General features: G+C 38.5%; 1 protein-coding gene across 1 annotated transcript in view; it reads left to right on the top strand.

Annotated features, from left to right (window-relative positions):
- The window catches only part of LOC100723422 (fatty acid desaturase 2-like protein FADS2B), a 35467-nt gene extending 24258 nt beyond the window's left edge, over nucleotides 1–11209 (top strand). Inside the window, exons 7-12 of the mRNA XM_003464340.2 lie at nucleotides 844–920; nucleotides 1109–1206; nucleotides 2221–2317; nucleotides 8409–8488; nucleotides 9743–9868; nucleotides 10766–11209. Of these exons, the coding sequence (XP_003464388.1) occupies nucleotides 844–920; nucleotides 1109–1206; nucleotides 2221–2317; nucleotides 8409–8488; nucleotides 9743–9868; nucleotides 10766–10814 (527 nt within the window). The 3' untranslated portion in view covers nucleotides 10815–11209. The remainder of the gene's footprint in view (nucleotides 1–843; nucleotides 921–1108; nucleotides 1207–2220; nucleotides 2318–8408; nucleotides 8489–9742; nucleotides 9869–10765) is intronic.
- The last annotated feature ends 4321 nt before the right edge of the window (nucleotides 11210–15530 follow it).

Raw genomic sequence — 15530 nt, 5'->3', positions numbered from 1 at the left:
GGCTTTGAAATGCTTGGGCATGCTAAAAAATAAAGCTGAAAGACACTGAAATATTGGGTGGGGCATTGGCCAATATGATTAGTCTGGGCCAGTATCTGCTGATTTTTCCATATGGACGGTAGGCTCAGATGGGGCTTATCCTTCTTAAGGATAGCATTTCAAAGGAAGGACTCCTAGGACCTTGGCTGGTGGAAGATAAATCTCAAAGGGAGACAGAAAGACTTTACAACTGTGTATTATTCAAACGAATGAGCTAAGTAAATGGGCATCAGCCACCTATACTCAAGTTACGGCTGGAACAAATGATAAATTCTTTGAGAAGCATAGACCATGAAAGGTAACTTGAAAGGGGTTCGTGTCATCCCAGAGACATGACCTTGAACACGGAATCTGTGCTAGTGTTGGTTCAAGTTTCTAAATGATGTGTTGGGAGTCTGCAGTTTTCATAGGCCAAGGTCAAGGCCTAGTTAAGAAGAGAGCTCAGAAGACCCCAGCTAGAGCTAAGTTAAAGTGATGGCCGCAGTCCAAAGCCAAAGGACCTTCGTGTTCTCTTTGTGTGCCTGATGACATTAAAAATGACACAGATCTTCAGTGTTTCCTAGCTGCTGTGAAGGAACTTGAACCAGGAGCTGCTGATCAAGTGCCTCTTCAGCCTTTTGGATGTGGAAAACCTGGTGGAATCAGGGTGTAGTCAGTGATCTTCACTCCCCTCTTTGCTCAGGGTGTGTGTGTGTGTGTGTGTGTGTGTGTGTGTGTGTGAAAGAAACAGTTGTTGGAAAGACAGGCAAGCATTTGATCCTCTTCTGCTCATTTCTTTGCCTTGCTGTTGTTATTCTTTTTCAGTTGGGCTTCCCTTGTTCGTGCCTGTGTATTTCAATTGGAAGTCCCTGCAAGCAATGTACCTTCAAAAGGTCTGGGTGGTGAGTACTGACTCATGGTAGAAACTAGACTGGATGGAAGAGGGGATGTAAACACCTTGGTGCTCACCAGAGGTGGCTTCCTGGACTAACAGGATCTAAGACTGAGACCACACATGAAGGGATTCCAGTCCAGTGAAGAGGAAATGAAATGTTCAGGGCATCTAACTTTCACTTGCTTTTTCTTGAAGGACATTGCACTCGTCAGCAGCTTTTACATTCGACATTTCATCACTTTTGGACCTTTCTATGGAATTTTTGGAACCATGTTGCTCATATACATGGTCAAGTAAGAATATGATTTTACTTTCATTACCCAGATGGTCCTCTTAGCTTCCTTATCAGGGCTGTGTGTGTGATGAGCCAAGGATTATGACACCATGGCCAGTGCCTGGAGCTGAGGTAGTTAAGGAATACAAATACAAATAATAACAATAATAGCTGAAGTAGTTGAACAAGACAAGCTAATTGCAAAGAGAACTTACCCAACCTAATTTTTTAACTTGTTTTATTCCCAAAAGCGGCATTACATTTTGGCTCTAACTCTACGTTTTTATTTTGGGTAGACACTGTCACCCACACCAATAGTCATGATAGGAAAGATTTGAAAGGTTACTTTAGAACTATAGAGTTTTTTTGCCCCCAAATCAAAATGACTTTAAGCCATCATTTTGCCTAAATGGCCCTCTTCGCCTTTCCAAATTTTTATTCCTTGTTTTGTTGATCAGTGTTATAAACGCCCAGTAATTATAAAGATAATGACAACTTCTCTACATCAGACTCTGTTAAAGCCTTTTACAGGTATGATCTCACTTGATATAATCCAGTCTAGCAGTCCAACAATAGAGAGAGTATCATCTTGAGGTTGCTTCTAAGGGAAGCTTAGACACATGCAATCACCCAGCTAGCATGATAGAACAATAAGGACTAAGGCAGGTGCTAAGATAGAACTTGAACCCAGCTCTACCTGATGGCATGACACAGACTGTCAACCATTTTGCATGTGTCCTTGGAGTACCCAATGTTTTCATTTTTTTCTGGCATTAGAGCTACAGAAATCTTCACAGGTACTGCTCCCATGAGTTAGGAAACAAGACTGAGTCAGTGCTAACTGAGTGTCAATTCTAGACCGAAAGGCATTCGAAGAAGTAGTACAGGAAAGGCCTCCTAGTCACTGAAATCGTGGAACTTCTTTTGTTACCTTCAATTTTTGGCCAGTTCTACCTGAGGTTATGCAAGCACAGCAAATGAAGCTGTAACTCCCTCCAGAATCAATGTTTCTGGCTTTTTTGTTCCCCAAAAGGTTTCTCGAAAGTCCATGGATTGCATATGTTACCCAGATGAGCCATGTCCCAATGAAGATAAGCAGAGAGGAGAACCGAGACTGGCTGAGCACTCAGGTAAGGGTAGAAATCCTCAGGGGGAGCCCTTCACTCTAGGCTGACTTAGCAACTGGTCACCTCACACAAGAATAGCTCAGCTTTGTAGAACGCTCCCCAGAGCCTGTAAATACTGTTCGGTATGAACACTTTGGCTGTATGAACTGTGCATTTTCTCATTTTACAAGATGATACAATTGAGATGTGGAAAGGTCCAGTAACGTATACAAGGTCACACAACTAACCAGTGACATAAGCAGGCTTATACCCAGGTGGTTTGGTTATAGAGACTTTCTTCTAAACTAAGAACAGTTGTCTACAATTCAGGAGCCAAATCTGGCCCACTGCTTGTTTGTGTAAATAAAGTTTTATTGGGACACAGCCATGTTCATTCATTTGCATATTATCTGTGTGCTTACATACTACAGTAGGAAAACAGAATGCTTCTAAGTTAAAATATTGAAATATTTACTATCTGGCACATCACAGAAAAGAGTTGATCCCTCCTCTGATCTCTCATGCTACAGAGCCTTTTGAGGGAATCTGAGATCTTAAACTACAGAATGAATTTTATGCCTATAAGGATCTCCATTCATTACATAGGCAGTGCATTGCAGTGAGGGACCACGCTCACCAACCACGCCATGATTGCTTAACAAAGCTATGATCTATGCACACACCCCTCTTCCTAAGGCCAAGTTTTCATCCTGCTCCTTCTCCAAGCTGGTACCAAAGCCCAAGAACTCCCTGTAGGACACAGAGGGATGCTTCACTCACAATTTCACTACAAATTGCTTCTTTTATCATTTAGTTTTCACTTATCATTAACTTAATCTGTGTTAGGATTTTTTTTTATTTAAACAAAGAGAGATAAGAAAATTAAAGAAAAAAACAAAATAGAAAAAATAGAGTGATACAGAATTAAAAAATTAACTTCATAAAATCTAATTGATACATTACATATTGTCTTCTTAATAATAGGTGTTAAAAGTACAAAATCAATGCATATAAAGTGGCTAGGCACTCAGACATTGACAGTGCAAACTCTTCTGTTTAATGATCTAACATAAATTTAGTAATATGTTCATCTATCTTATACAATATATATATACTGTTATACACTTTAAGCACTTTTTTTTCCTTTCACTTTTACAATAGCTATGATACTTTTTGGATCCCATTATTCTGTCAGTTCTTATTGTTTACTACACTAGAGAAATAAGGTGATATTTATTAATGTGAGTTTTGTAATGAGGGTATTCTCAAGTTGCCTCCATTTACCTGTAAAAGCCTCAAGATCATCCTTTTTATAGTTTAATAGTATTCAACTGTATTAAAAATATCACCTTTTTTTTTTCATCCACTCTGCAGTTGATGGGCATTTTCATTATTTCCAAGATTTAGCTATTATAAATTGCGCTGCTATGAACATGGGTGCACATATATCATTTACAAGCTGGATTGTATGGAACTTCCAATCCAAGGTTTTTGAGAAATCTCCATATTCATTTCCACAGTGGTTGCACCAGCCTGCACCCCTACCAAGAGTGGAGAAGCATTGCTTTTTCCCCCTGCATCCTTGCCAACATTTGTTGTCAGTTATTTTCTTGAAAGCAGCCATTCTTTCTGGGGTGAAGTGAAATGTCACTGTCATTTTAATTTGTGTTTTTCAAATGACCAGTGATGGTGAACATTTCTTCATATATTTATTTGCCATTTGTATATTTTTATCTGATAACTGTGTGTTCATCTATGATGCCCATTTTTGGAGAGGGTCTTTGAATTTGGGGGGCTTGATGCTTTTTAATTCTCTATATGTTCTGCATATAAGTCCTCTGTCAGGGGGATTGTTAGCTAAAATTCTTTCTCATTCTGTGGATCTTCTTTTCACTTTGTTGGTGATTTCTTTTGAACTGCAAAAAAATTTTAGTAATATGAATTGTTGATTTCATGAAGTATTTCTTGTGCAGTTTGCTTTTTTATGAATTCTCTCCCCACTTCTATGTCTCCAAGATTTTTAGCTACTTTGTCGTCCACTAGATTTAGTGTTTCTGATTTAATATTTAGATCCCTGAATCATTTTGACTTTAATTTAGTGTATTGTGATAGGAATGGATCCAATCTCAGTCTTTGTCATGTGGAGAGCCAGTTTTTCCCACACCATTTATTAAAAAGGCTATCTTTTTGCCAGTGAACATGTTTAGCCTCTTTGTCAAATATAAAGTGCCTGAGTATCTTTGTAGTATTGTTTGCATCTTCTAATGTGTTCCACTGATCCTCAGGTCTATTTCTTTGACAGTAGCATGCTGATTTATTACTGTAGTAGTAATAAATATTAGGCTATGTAGTATAGTTTCAAGTCAGGAATTGAGATGCCTCCTGCCTTGCCTTTGTTGCCCAGAATTGCCTTTGTCTTTGCTAGTCTAGGTTTCTTCTGTTTCTAGATGAATTTTAGGAATATTTCTCTAGATCTGTAAGGTATATTAATGGTATTTTGACTGGAATTGCATTGAGTCTGTATAACAGTTTGGGGAGTACAGCATTTTCACAATGTTGGTTCTTCCTATCCAGGAGCAAGGAATAGCCTTCCATTTTCTAATATCCTCTTTAATACCATTTTTTAGAGTAGTATAATTTTCAGCATATAGGTCTTTTACATTGTTGGTTAGGATGATTCTTAAGTATTTCATTTTTCAGATGCTATTGTAAAAGGCAATATTTCTACAATTTCTCTCTCATAGAGGTTTTTGTTTGTGTACAACAATGCTAGTGATTTTTGAGTGTTGATTTGTATCCAGCCAAGCTGCTGAATTTATTACCTCTAGTAGTTGTAAATGGAGTTTTTGGGGTCTTCTATGTAGAGTATCACTCGTCGGCAAATGATGATAATTTAATGTCTTTTTTTCCTATGTTTATTCTTTTTATTTCTCCCTCTTGTCTGATTGCTCTGGTTGATATTTCCAGAACTATATTGAATAGGAGTGATGATAGTGGACATCCTTGTCTTGTTCCTGATTTTAGAGTGAAGGCTTTCAGTTTTTGTCCATTTGGTATAATGTTATTATTGGTTTGTCATAGATGGTCTTTATGAGATTGAGGTATGTACCATCTACTCCAAGTTTCTGTAGGGTTTTCATCATGAAACGGTGTTGGACTTTATCAAAAGCTTTTTCTGCATCTATTGAGATGACCATGTGATTTTTATTTTTGACTCAGTTGATGTGGTGTATTACATTTATTGATTTGCATAATTTAAACCATCCCTGCATTCGTGGAATAAATCCCACTTGGTTGTGTTGAATAATCTTCTTGATTTGCTGCATTCTATTTGCCAATATTTTATTGAGAATCTTTGCATCAATGTTCATTAGTGAGCTTGGTCTATAGTTCTTCTTTTTGGTTGGGTCTTTCTCAGGTTTTGTTATCAGAGTGATATTTGCCTTCAAGAATGATCTAGGGAGGACTGTTACTCTTTCAATTTCACTGAAGAGTTTAAGGAGTATTGGTGCTAAATATTCTCTAAATTTCTTATCGAATTCAGCCATGAATCCATCAGGATCTTGGCTTTTCACTGTTGGTAAGTTTTAAATCATATTTTCTAATTTAGTAGCTGATATTGGGTTATTTAAAATTGTTATATCTTCTTTATTGAGCTTTGGTAGTTCATATGTTCCTAGAAATTTGTCCATTTCCTCTGTATTTTCTACCTTATGTGAGCAGAGATTTTCCAAGTAGGTGCTCATGATCTTTTCATTTTTCATGGGATCTGTAGTAATTTTCCTCTTTTCAGTTCTTATTGTGTGAATTTTGGTTTTTTTCTTTCTTTTTCTTGATAAGTTGGCCAAGAGTTTATCAATTTTCTTTATTCTCTCAAAAAACCATCTCTTTGATTCACTAATTCTTTGCATTGTTTTTTTTTTCTTTCAACTACATTAACTTCTGCTCTAATCTTTACAATTTCCTCTCGTCTATGAGCTTTGAGTTTAACTTGCTCTTCCTTTTCTTGAAGCTGAGATGTAACATCAGGTTATTTATTTGTGTTCATTCCATTTTCTTGATGGGACTATTGCAAATATTTCCCTCTTGGGACCACTTTCATTGCATCCCATAGGTTACAGTATGTTGTTTCTGCATTTTCATTATACTGTAGTTATTTTTTTATTTCTTCTTTAATTTTATCTATAACTCCCTGGTTATTCAGAGGGCTGTTATTAAATTTCTATATATTTAGGCCAGTTTTGCAGGTGTTTTTTGCCATTGATTTCCAATTTTAGTGCGCTATGATCAGATATTGTGCATGGGATAATTTCACTCCCTTTGCATTTAGTTGATAATGCTTTATGGTTTAATATATGGTCTATTTTGAAGAATGTCCCATATACATCTGAGAAGAATTTATATTCTGATGTGGTTGGGTGGAACACTCTGAAAACATCTACTAAGTCCATTCACTTGCAGGTATGATTCAGTTCTGTTATTTCTTTGCTCTTTGTCTAATTGATCTATCGCTTTGTGACAGTGGGGTGTTAAAGTCTCTTATTACAGTTGTGTTCTTGTGTATGTGGTTTTTCATATCCAATAGTATTTGTCTTATATAGTTAGGTGCTTCTGTATTTGGCAGAGGGGCAAGCCCACATTGGAAGTGTAGGATGTTTTTTTTTTTTTCTTCAAATATTTGTTGCCTTTTTCTTTTTCTTTTTCTGTGATTTGCTTGTTAGTGCCCCTATTGTTCTGAATACTTACACATTTTTTCTTGTTTCATTCTATGCAGACTAAAGACATGAGCACATTGTATGCAATTTATGATATAAATACTTTCCTACTTGTGTTTCTGCCTTGTAATTTTATTATAGAAGGGACTTATTAATATTTCACCTTGTCTTGTTGCAAAATTCCTGAAAGGTCTGTGATAGTGAATCACTTAGTGTTCTTTTTCCGTTTTCCTTACATTGTAATGATGCTGGCATGAAGTTATATTAAGAAATTTAATTAAAATAATATAATGCCATATTGTGTTTGTAGCTAGTCTAAGAAATTAGAAAAATCCCTCCATCTACCTGCCAGAGTCCTGGTCATTCAAATAACCTTCATGTTATTTACAATAAATAAAGGCAATAAAAATACTTTAGATTTTTAAAAGTTATAGAAAACTCAAAGAACTTTTGTTTGTATAAACTATATAGATTTTAAATCTATATATGAAATTTAAGATGATGAATTTTTAAATATTTATATATTAATTTTTAAATAAAAAGAACAGAGCTAATACATATTAACTTCAGAGAGACAAAACCATCTTATGTTTAGTCTCTTGAAAACTCCACCTTTTAAGCATGAAAACATGAGACTGAAGAAGGAAAATAATGTGTTAGAAATCTAATGAAATTATTTTGACCTTGAATATCCCATTAAATATCTTTGGGCTATTTCAAAATTTCCTGAACTATACATTAAGTAGCACTATGATAGAACAATCATGGATTGACATTCAAAATGGCAGCCACCCCAGCAAAAATTAAATCATAAAAAGACAATAAATGAAATGTCATTTGTATGGATTCTTAGTCTTTGGGTCTAGAGAAACCTATGTACCTCCTCTCCAGGTAATGTTTTCTAAATGCAAAAAATGTAAGATGAGATTACAGAGGACACTATTTGTACTGTAATGTGCTTCTCCACACAGAACCCTTGGTTAGGACCCTTGAATACCTTATTCCACATTCTGAAGTTCTTCAGACCACCCTGGAGATGGTACTTAACCTCTACAACCTCCACCATGGCTTTCTGATCCCATAATCCTCCACCAATGTCTTCATTCAGAACGCCGCAGTCATCTGTATTAAAGAGTCAACAGTGAATTTCTCCCTCAAGTTTTGCACCCTCTATTGTAGCTATTGTTTTGTATATAACTCTTAGTAAAATACCTTGCCACATATTTAAGTGTTAAACTTACTGAGACCTGAGACTGTTCACAATATTCCTAGTAGGTTCTTCACACAAAATGGGTACTCAATAAACATGCTGATGATTGACACAGTGAAAAGATAAATAATCATTTCCTTTGTCTGACACTGGGATTCACTGATATCTGATGAAAACTTTTCCATTGCAGGTCTTGGCCACCTGTAATATTGAGCAGTCTTTTTTCAATGACTGGTTTACTGGGCACCTGAACTTCCAAATTGAGCACCAGTGAGTCACACAAATGGGCTGTAATGGGGAGGGACTCTCATGGTTGACAGCTCCAAATACAGTCCACAGTATAGTACTTTGGCTCAGAATCTCAGAGGGAAAAAGCAATGAGGGATCTTTAACAGCTACTACTTTTCTATTAGCACAAGTTACAAAGGAAGGAACAGGGAAAAGAAGGAAATATAACAATTGTTAGGAAATGAAGTAAAATTCTAGAAAAAGTACCAGATACAAAAAACCTTAGAATTTTCTGACTTCTTTTCCTGTGCATTTCAGATACAAAAAACCTTAGAATTTTCTGACTTCTTTTCCTGTGCATTTCAGATACAAAAAACCTTAGAATTTGCTGACTTCTTTTCCTGTGCATTTGGTTTGTTGGTAAAACCCAAGAAAAGTCACATTATTGATTAACCAAGTTGTGTTAAAATTTAATGATAGTTTAGATTAAATCTCTACCACTGTTACAAAATAATCCACAGTGAGATCTGTCCTCTTATATAATTTGCCAATGGAATCTGGCAGTGCATTAACCAATGAGTCAGTTAGGTACACAGGCCATAAAAGAGAGAAACAATATTACTCAAAGAACACTCAGGGGAAGCTTTTCTTAATTTAAGCCGTACCTGGGAGACTTACGAAAAGAAAATGGTCTCAAATTTGTTCATAGGATTTTGTTATCTCTTCTCTTAAATTAGTCTTTAAACTCTCAGTACTTTTTGTCAAAGAATTGGTTACAATACTGGGAAGTCAAGTGGCTGATTAGCGGAAAATTTCAGCTAAGACTGATGTCTTTTCACTTTTTATTGCTCACTTAGAACTTTAGCCCACATACACTAGGCCTAGTCCTTAGTGCACACTCAGCTATTCATGAGACAGGAGCTAGACTGCTAAAAAGAAAGAAAAACAGAGGCAGAGGGAAGCAGAAAATTATCTCCAGCTCAGCTGGGTAATTCAAAATTATAGATAATTCATACTTTCTTTAGAAGTTGGTAAAAATACAACAAAACAAAAATATATGATGCAGCTAATATTTATCCTATTAGCATTTCTTAAGTTTTCCCCTCCCATGTGAATTCCAGAGGTGATATGATGTGACTTGAGAGGGTTTTGAGGAGAGTTTGAGCTTCCCAGAAGGACTGGGCAGGTGAAGGTTGGATAAGCATTGCTAATAGCATGGTAGTTGGTAATTCAGGGAAGAAATCCCCTTTGGCTTTCCTCTAAGTGTAACCCGTCATCCCCCCTCTTTTTCCTTAGTCTTTTCCCCACAATGCCACGCCATAATTACCACAAAGTGGCTCCACTGGTCAGGTCCCTGTGTGACAAGCACGGGCTGCAGTATGTGAACAAGCCCATGCTGACGGCGTTTGGAGATATCGTCAGGTAAGGGCCCAGCTTCTCCTGGCTCACAGCTCCTGCATCCTCTCACAGTGAGGCCTTGGACTGCCACTGGTCAGCCAATCATTCTTCAAACACTTATTTAATAAAATGTCCCCTTCAAGCCCAGCATACAGGGCAAATACTATTCACCTCCTGCATTCCAGGCACTCTCATTGAAAATGTCCACTGTCCTGTGTATGTGAAGCTTCTTGATTCAAATGTTATGTTCCCTTTGGCTTTGTACATCCCGTCCTATATAGCTTCCCCCACACTTGAGAACAAACATGGTGAGAGAGCTTCGTGAATTTTCCGGCACATTGCTACAGACGCAGACACCCCCAAGGCTCCAGGAGTGCAGCTGTGCACAGAGTTAGTTCCTGGCCACGCAGGTGAGGGTATGCCCAGTCATTCCACAAGGCTCGCCTCTAACTCTTGCCCTTCACTGGTGTCCAAGACTAAATCCATCCCTAAATCTTGCTGTATGCTTGATTCAAGCCTACTGGGTGATGACTTACCTAAAACATGGCTACCAAGCCAGTTCAGGAATTCCACATGGATGGAACCACATCTGTCCTCTTCGCTGCTGAGTCTACAAAACTGTCTTCCTAATTTGAAAGGCGGATAAGTAGAAGATATAAGATGGGCTGGCACAGAGGTACACAGGCTTAGAACAGACTAAAATGAGGGTAAAATTAAATGTTACTCATCAAGGAAAAGTCAACCCACTTCCTAAAAACAATTCAGTGTGTTTATATTCTGCACTGGTCAGCGCATAAGGGTATGTATTATGTATGTCCAGAGATGGCATGCCCTGAACCAGGAAGGGGAGCAATGGGCCATAGAGAAGCAACTTCTTCAGACAGGCTCACCTCTTGATTCTTGTTCTTACTTCTCCCCCAGGACATTGAAGAAATCTGCAGCTCTTTGGATGAACTCTTACTATGAGTGAGGTAGTACCGTGCGTGCCATTGTCTCTGAAGGGGGTTGGTGAAGGTTCAAGAGCTCTTTGCCGTTTAGCTGGGAATTAAGTAGCACCCCTGGCATACCTGCTTGTCCTGGGATTGAGGACCTGAGGATGCATGACAAGGCCTTCCCTGAAGGTCTTTGAAAAGGAGAAGCAGTGGAAGCACAAGAGGATTTTGGCCAGGTTGGCAAAAGGGAAATGGGACCTCTTTGCTTTAATTGTTCCACTCTGATCTTGAACTTAGTCTACCAATGGACCTTATATCACCTAATCCAAAGACCATGAGTGCAGGAAGCAGGGAAACCTTCCCAGGAAGAATGGGCATAATCAGAAGTAAACATGGCGAATCATCTGATGGAGGATTCTGGAAAACAGTGCAATTGGTCTTAGAAGAGAATAATTTATTTAAATGATTCCTATTGAAACACAAATTTTCAGCTGTTTCTCTTAAATTTGTAAACTTCTTTTTCTCTGAAAGTTGGTTGACATTAAAATATATTCATATATTTTCATTACTGTGTCTACGTCTATATGAATAGCATACATACATTGTTTTTCCACATGGAGAAATTAAAATGTCTATAAAACCTCTTAAAAGAATGTCCTCTAACCAGTCCCACCAGCAACTGATCAAGAAGTGTTATATGTAAATGTCTTACATTTTGCTAACGGCTATCCCCTAGCCACTGAAACAAAACCCCCAAAATCCTACTGGGTCACCTCTACGAAGCCAAGAGCTACTTTTGCACAATGGAAATGGCAGGCCATGTAAAGCATTTCCTAGCAGGCACCATTAGGGATGTTTAAAAGGAGAGCTCAGACTCTCACCAAGGAGTTTCAGTAGAGGACAAATTGGGGAAAAGGGGCTCTCAGAACCATGCTGATTTCTATGCTTTTGATTTAGCACAGAGAGCATGCTATTGCTGACCTCAGCTACTGGGGACAGATACAAAGCACAAGCTTCCTTCCCCAGCCCCAAGCGAATCAGCATTACTGATTTATCTGTTGCCTGTGGTTCTACAAGTGAACCTTCATGCCCTCCAATCTCAGCAAAGTACCCTTTTCATTTGATTTTCTTAATCAAATCCTAAGTGAAGGGCAGCACATTAATCCACTCGCCACAGCTGGGGAATGAAGTGTGCATGCTAAAGCTAAGGAAACAAGAACAGATTGTCTAGGGCTGGAGAATTAAAAATGGGAACAGCGACAAGTAGGAAAGTTGGGCAGGTGGTAAAAAGGGTGAAAGGCTTGTGGACTTATGATTCTTCTTAGTGGTTGTATCAGGGTCAGGAGCACTTATTCCCCCTGCTAGCAGACCTGGAGATGATTCCTCCTGCCCAAATCGAGGGTGGTAGGCGGGGCTGGGTTGAGTCCTTGACTTCCTTGGACACCAGCTCCAACTCAAGTGCTGTTTGTTCAGCTGGGCCCTAGAAATAGCAACAGATTTCTCTCTGGTCAAATCTAATTGCCTTAAAGGAATTCCTCACTAAGTGTTGAAACTAGCCTGTTTTTTAGTTGCCCAAACAAAGGTGATTACAGTGTAATTTTGAAGAAATGTGGGAAATGTTGATAATGTTGAGAAATTGTTCAATTAAAAAAAAGGTGCTAAGCCATCTGTCGTGAGTTTTTCCTTTTGTAAATATTTCTATTTATTTGCTTCTATGTTCATATTCTTCACTGGTCTGTTCAGATTCTCTATTTCTTCCAAATTTGGTAGATTGCATGTCACTAACAATTTATCCGTATCTTACAGGTTACTCAACACATTGGTGTATAATAGTTTGTAGTGTCTTTTTATCATCCTTTGCATTACTGTGGTTTACAAAAAAATGCAAACTGGGCCAGGGATATAGCTTTTCAGTATGCACCTGCTTGGCAAGCATAAGGTCATGAGTTCGATTCCCAGTACCCACCCCAAAAGGCAAACTAAGCTGTGTGCTATCTAGGGATTTATGAACATGTGGTAATAAGCACAGGGTGGGGGTGCTAGGCTGCAGGTGAAATGCACCGAAGCAGAATGTCGGGGAGTAGCAGGGTGAGTAAGGTGGAGGCCAGGAGCCAATATCTCGTGGCAGAAGGAAGCATGAGGACTTGAAAGAAGCCAGGAGCTGAAGCAAAAGAAGAAGGAAATCAAGCAGCATAAGGTAGGGCATAGTGGGTGACTCAGGGTTTGATCCTCATTCCAAGAGCCTGGGGAAACACTGAAGAATTTCAAGAGGAGCTACAATATGATCTTCAGGAATCATTTAGTTCAAAGTGTCAGGAGCTTGGATGGTGAAGTTACCCCTATTTATATCCGAAGATCAGATCCATACAGTAGGGGAAGTGGAAATACAATGACCTTTAGAACCAGCCACCTACACTCTAATTTGCGACTTTGTGGTCTGGGAAGTTCTGAAAGCAACAGGTTTTGGTAATTTACTTTTGTGGAGCATATTGAACAAGCAGTGAACACCCACTAAGTGAAAATTCCAAGCACTACAGGATGAAAGAGAAAAATTAGTCAAGATTGTGAATGTGGGAGAATGGTGAATTTTAATGATTAGAAATTTACTAAACAAATTAAAACTTTACTCCATAGTTATATCACCTCTTGAGGATGTCTTTTTGCAAGATTTTTCTGATTACAAAAATATCTTAATGAAATTATCTTCCAACCAGTTAGAAATAAATCATATCAACATTATTAGAACTACTTCCATGTTTTTATTTCATTTAGCATAATGTCTTTAAGGGTGAGTCAAGTTGTTGCTTGTTGGGGTATTTCCTGCTTTCCTGAGGCTGACTGCGATTCCATCTTGCATACATACCACATTCTTTAACCACTTGCCTCCTGATGAATACTTAGGCTGCTTCTACATCTTACCTACTGTGAATACTGCTGAAATAAGGATAGGAGGCTCCTATTTCTTTGAGGTCCTAATAATTTCAATGGGATGAATACCAAGAAATGAATTTTTTGCATAAAATTCTTTGCAATACTTAGGAACACATACAAAGCAACAAGATTGACCCACACCCTCAATGGACTTGGTTTCATGTGATCTTTATAATAGGTCCATGGAGCTGGTGCTATTGCAGTGTATAGATGAGAAAACAGAGCCTCACAGACACTGAGAAACATACTTGATTTTGTAAGTGGGAATTGAGGAGTAGACTCTCAGATCTAGATACCTGACTCTGTAGTCGCTGCTCATTAAGTCACATACCAGGAAATTCAAAGCAAAAGGAATTTAAGCAGCATAAAAAGACATAGGCAGATGGCATTCGGGAAATATCTCTAAGAGCTTCAGGGAGAGAGGACAATGGCAGTTGTGTTCAACCTGAATAGGGGACCAGAGAGGGGAACCCAGCAGGCACACAAGACAGGCACCAGTGTGTTTAACCTGAATAGGGGACCAGAAAGGGGAACCCAGCAGGCGCACAAGACAGGCACAAAAGCCACCTCGAAAGTGTCCTCCCTGAGCAACTTGCACTCTTCAAAATCTTCAAAGATTTCTCAGCTCAGGACAATCCCAATGGAGAGTCTCAAACTGGGGTTTAACCTTTCCAAAAGGACAGATGCTACATTAAACATGGCGGGAAAAGATGCAGAAATTGATTTAAGAATCTGCAGTAACATGGTGTGAACACCACCCAGGAAAATCTCATATTCCCTGTGGTTATATTTGTATGCTTTTCCTTCACTTCCTATTTCCTCTAAAGTTTCATCCTTCCTGGAAAAATTAACTAATGATAACACCCATGAGTCACCCTGCACTTCAACTGGTCTAAATCCCCATGGACCAGTGACTAGATCTTAGGCTAAACAGGGAGTAGGAAACCAAGGTTCTGCCCATCAAACTTATGGTTAACCAGATAAGCACACAAGTATTTTACTTCAGAACATTTCTTCTAGTTTAGATGTACCAGCTTTCCTGTTGCTGACACTACACCAGACACCCATAATAAAGAAGAAAGCTTTAATTTGACTCATTTTTCTGGGAGACTCAGTCTATCCTCAGATGGCTCCAAAGCAAGAATAGCATGGCAGAAGGGTTTCAGGGAGCAAAGCTACTTAGTTTGTGGCAGTCAGGGAACAGTGTAGAACAGTCTTAAAAGGGAAAGGGCCCAAACCCAGGCACAGACCCCAAGGCCATGCCTCCCTGGCCCAGCTCAACACATCTACAAGAATGCTCCTTCCATCAGTGTGGTGGGTTCCAAAGCCAACCACATGGAAACGCCAACCTCCATACCAGATGTTTAGCAATCACCTACTGTCTTACACAATCCACAAGGCCAGAACGTATAGGAGTTTGAACATAAACTCTGAGAACAGGAAAGCATTTCAGTACTTTCTTTATTACAACAGTATTTAGGAAAAGTTTTAATCAGCAACACTGAAAGAATATTATAGTGAACACCTGTGTGGCCATCACTCCATTTCAACATCAACTTTGTGGTAAACTTTTTCCCATATGCATTCATCTATGCGCCTCTCAGTATGCCCATTAATCAATTTTATTTTTTAAGTACCTGTTGGTAAATTTTCAGCAGTTTGTTTTTTAGTTAAGCTCAGGTTGTACAGACAAAAGAATGTTAAAACATGTATATCTACTTTTAATAAAGAACTGGTGAAAACTGCACATTAGATTTATCTCTAGGGAAATACATCTTACTGAACTTTTCTGCAGAATTGACTGGTGCTGAGTAAACCTTCGT

Source organism: Cavia porcellus, unplaced genomic scaffold (assembly GCF_034190915.1).
Source record: "Cavia porcellus strain 051 isolate PalLab524CR breed Dunkin Hartley unplaced genomic scaffold, mCavPor4.1 scaffold_17, whole genome shotgun sequence".
Taxonomy (NCBI): domain Eukaryota; kingdom Metazoa; phylum Chordata; class Mammalia; order Rodentia; family Caviidae; genus Cavia; species Cavia porcellus.
This window is presented reverse-complemented; position numbering and strand designations above follow the sequence as displayed.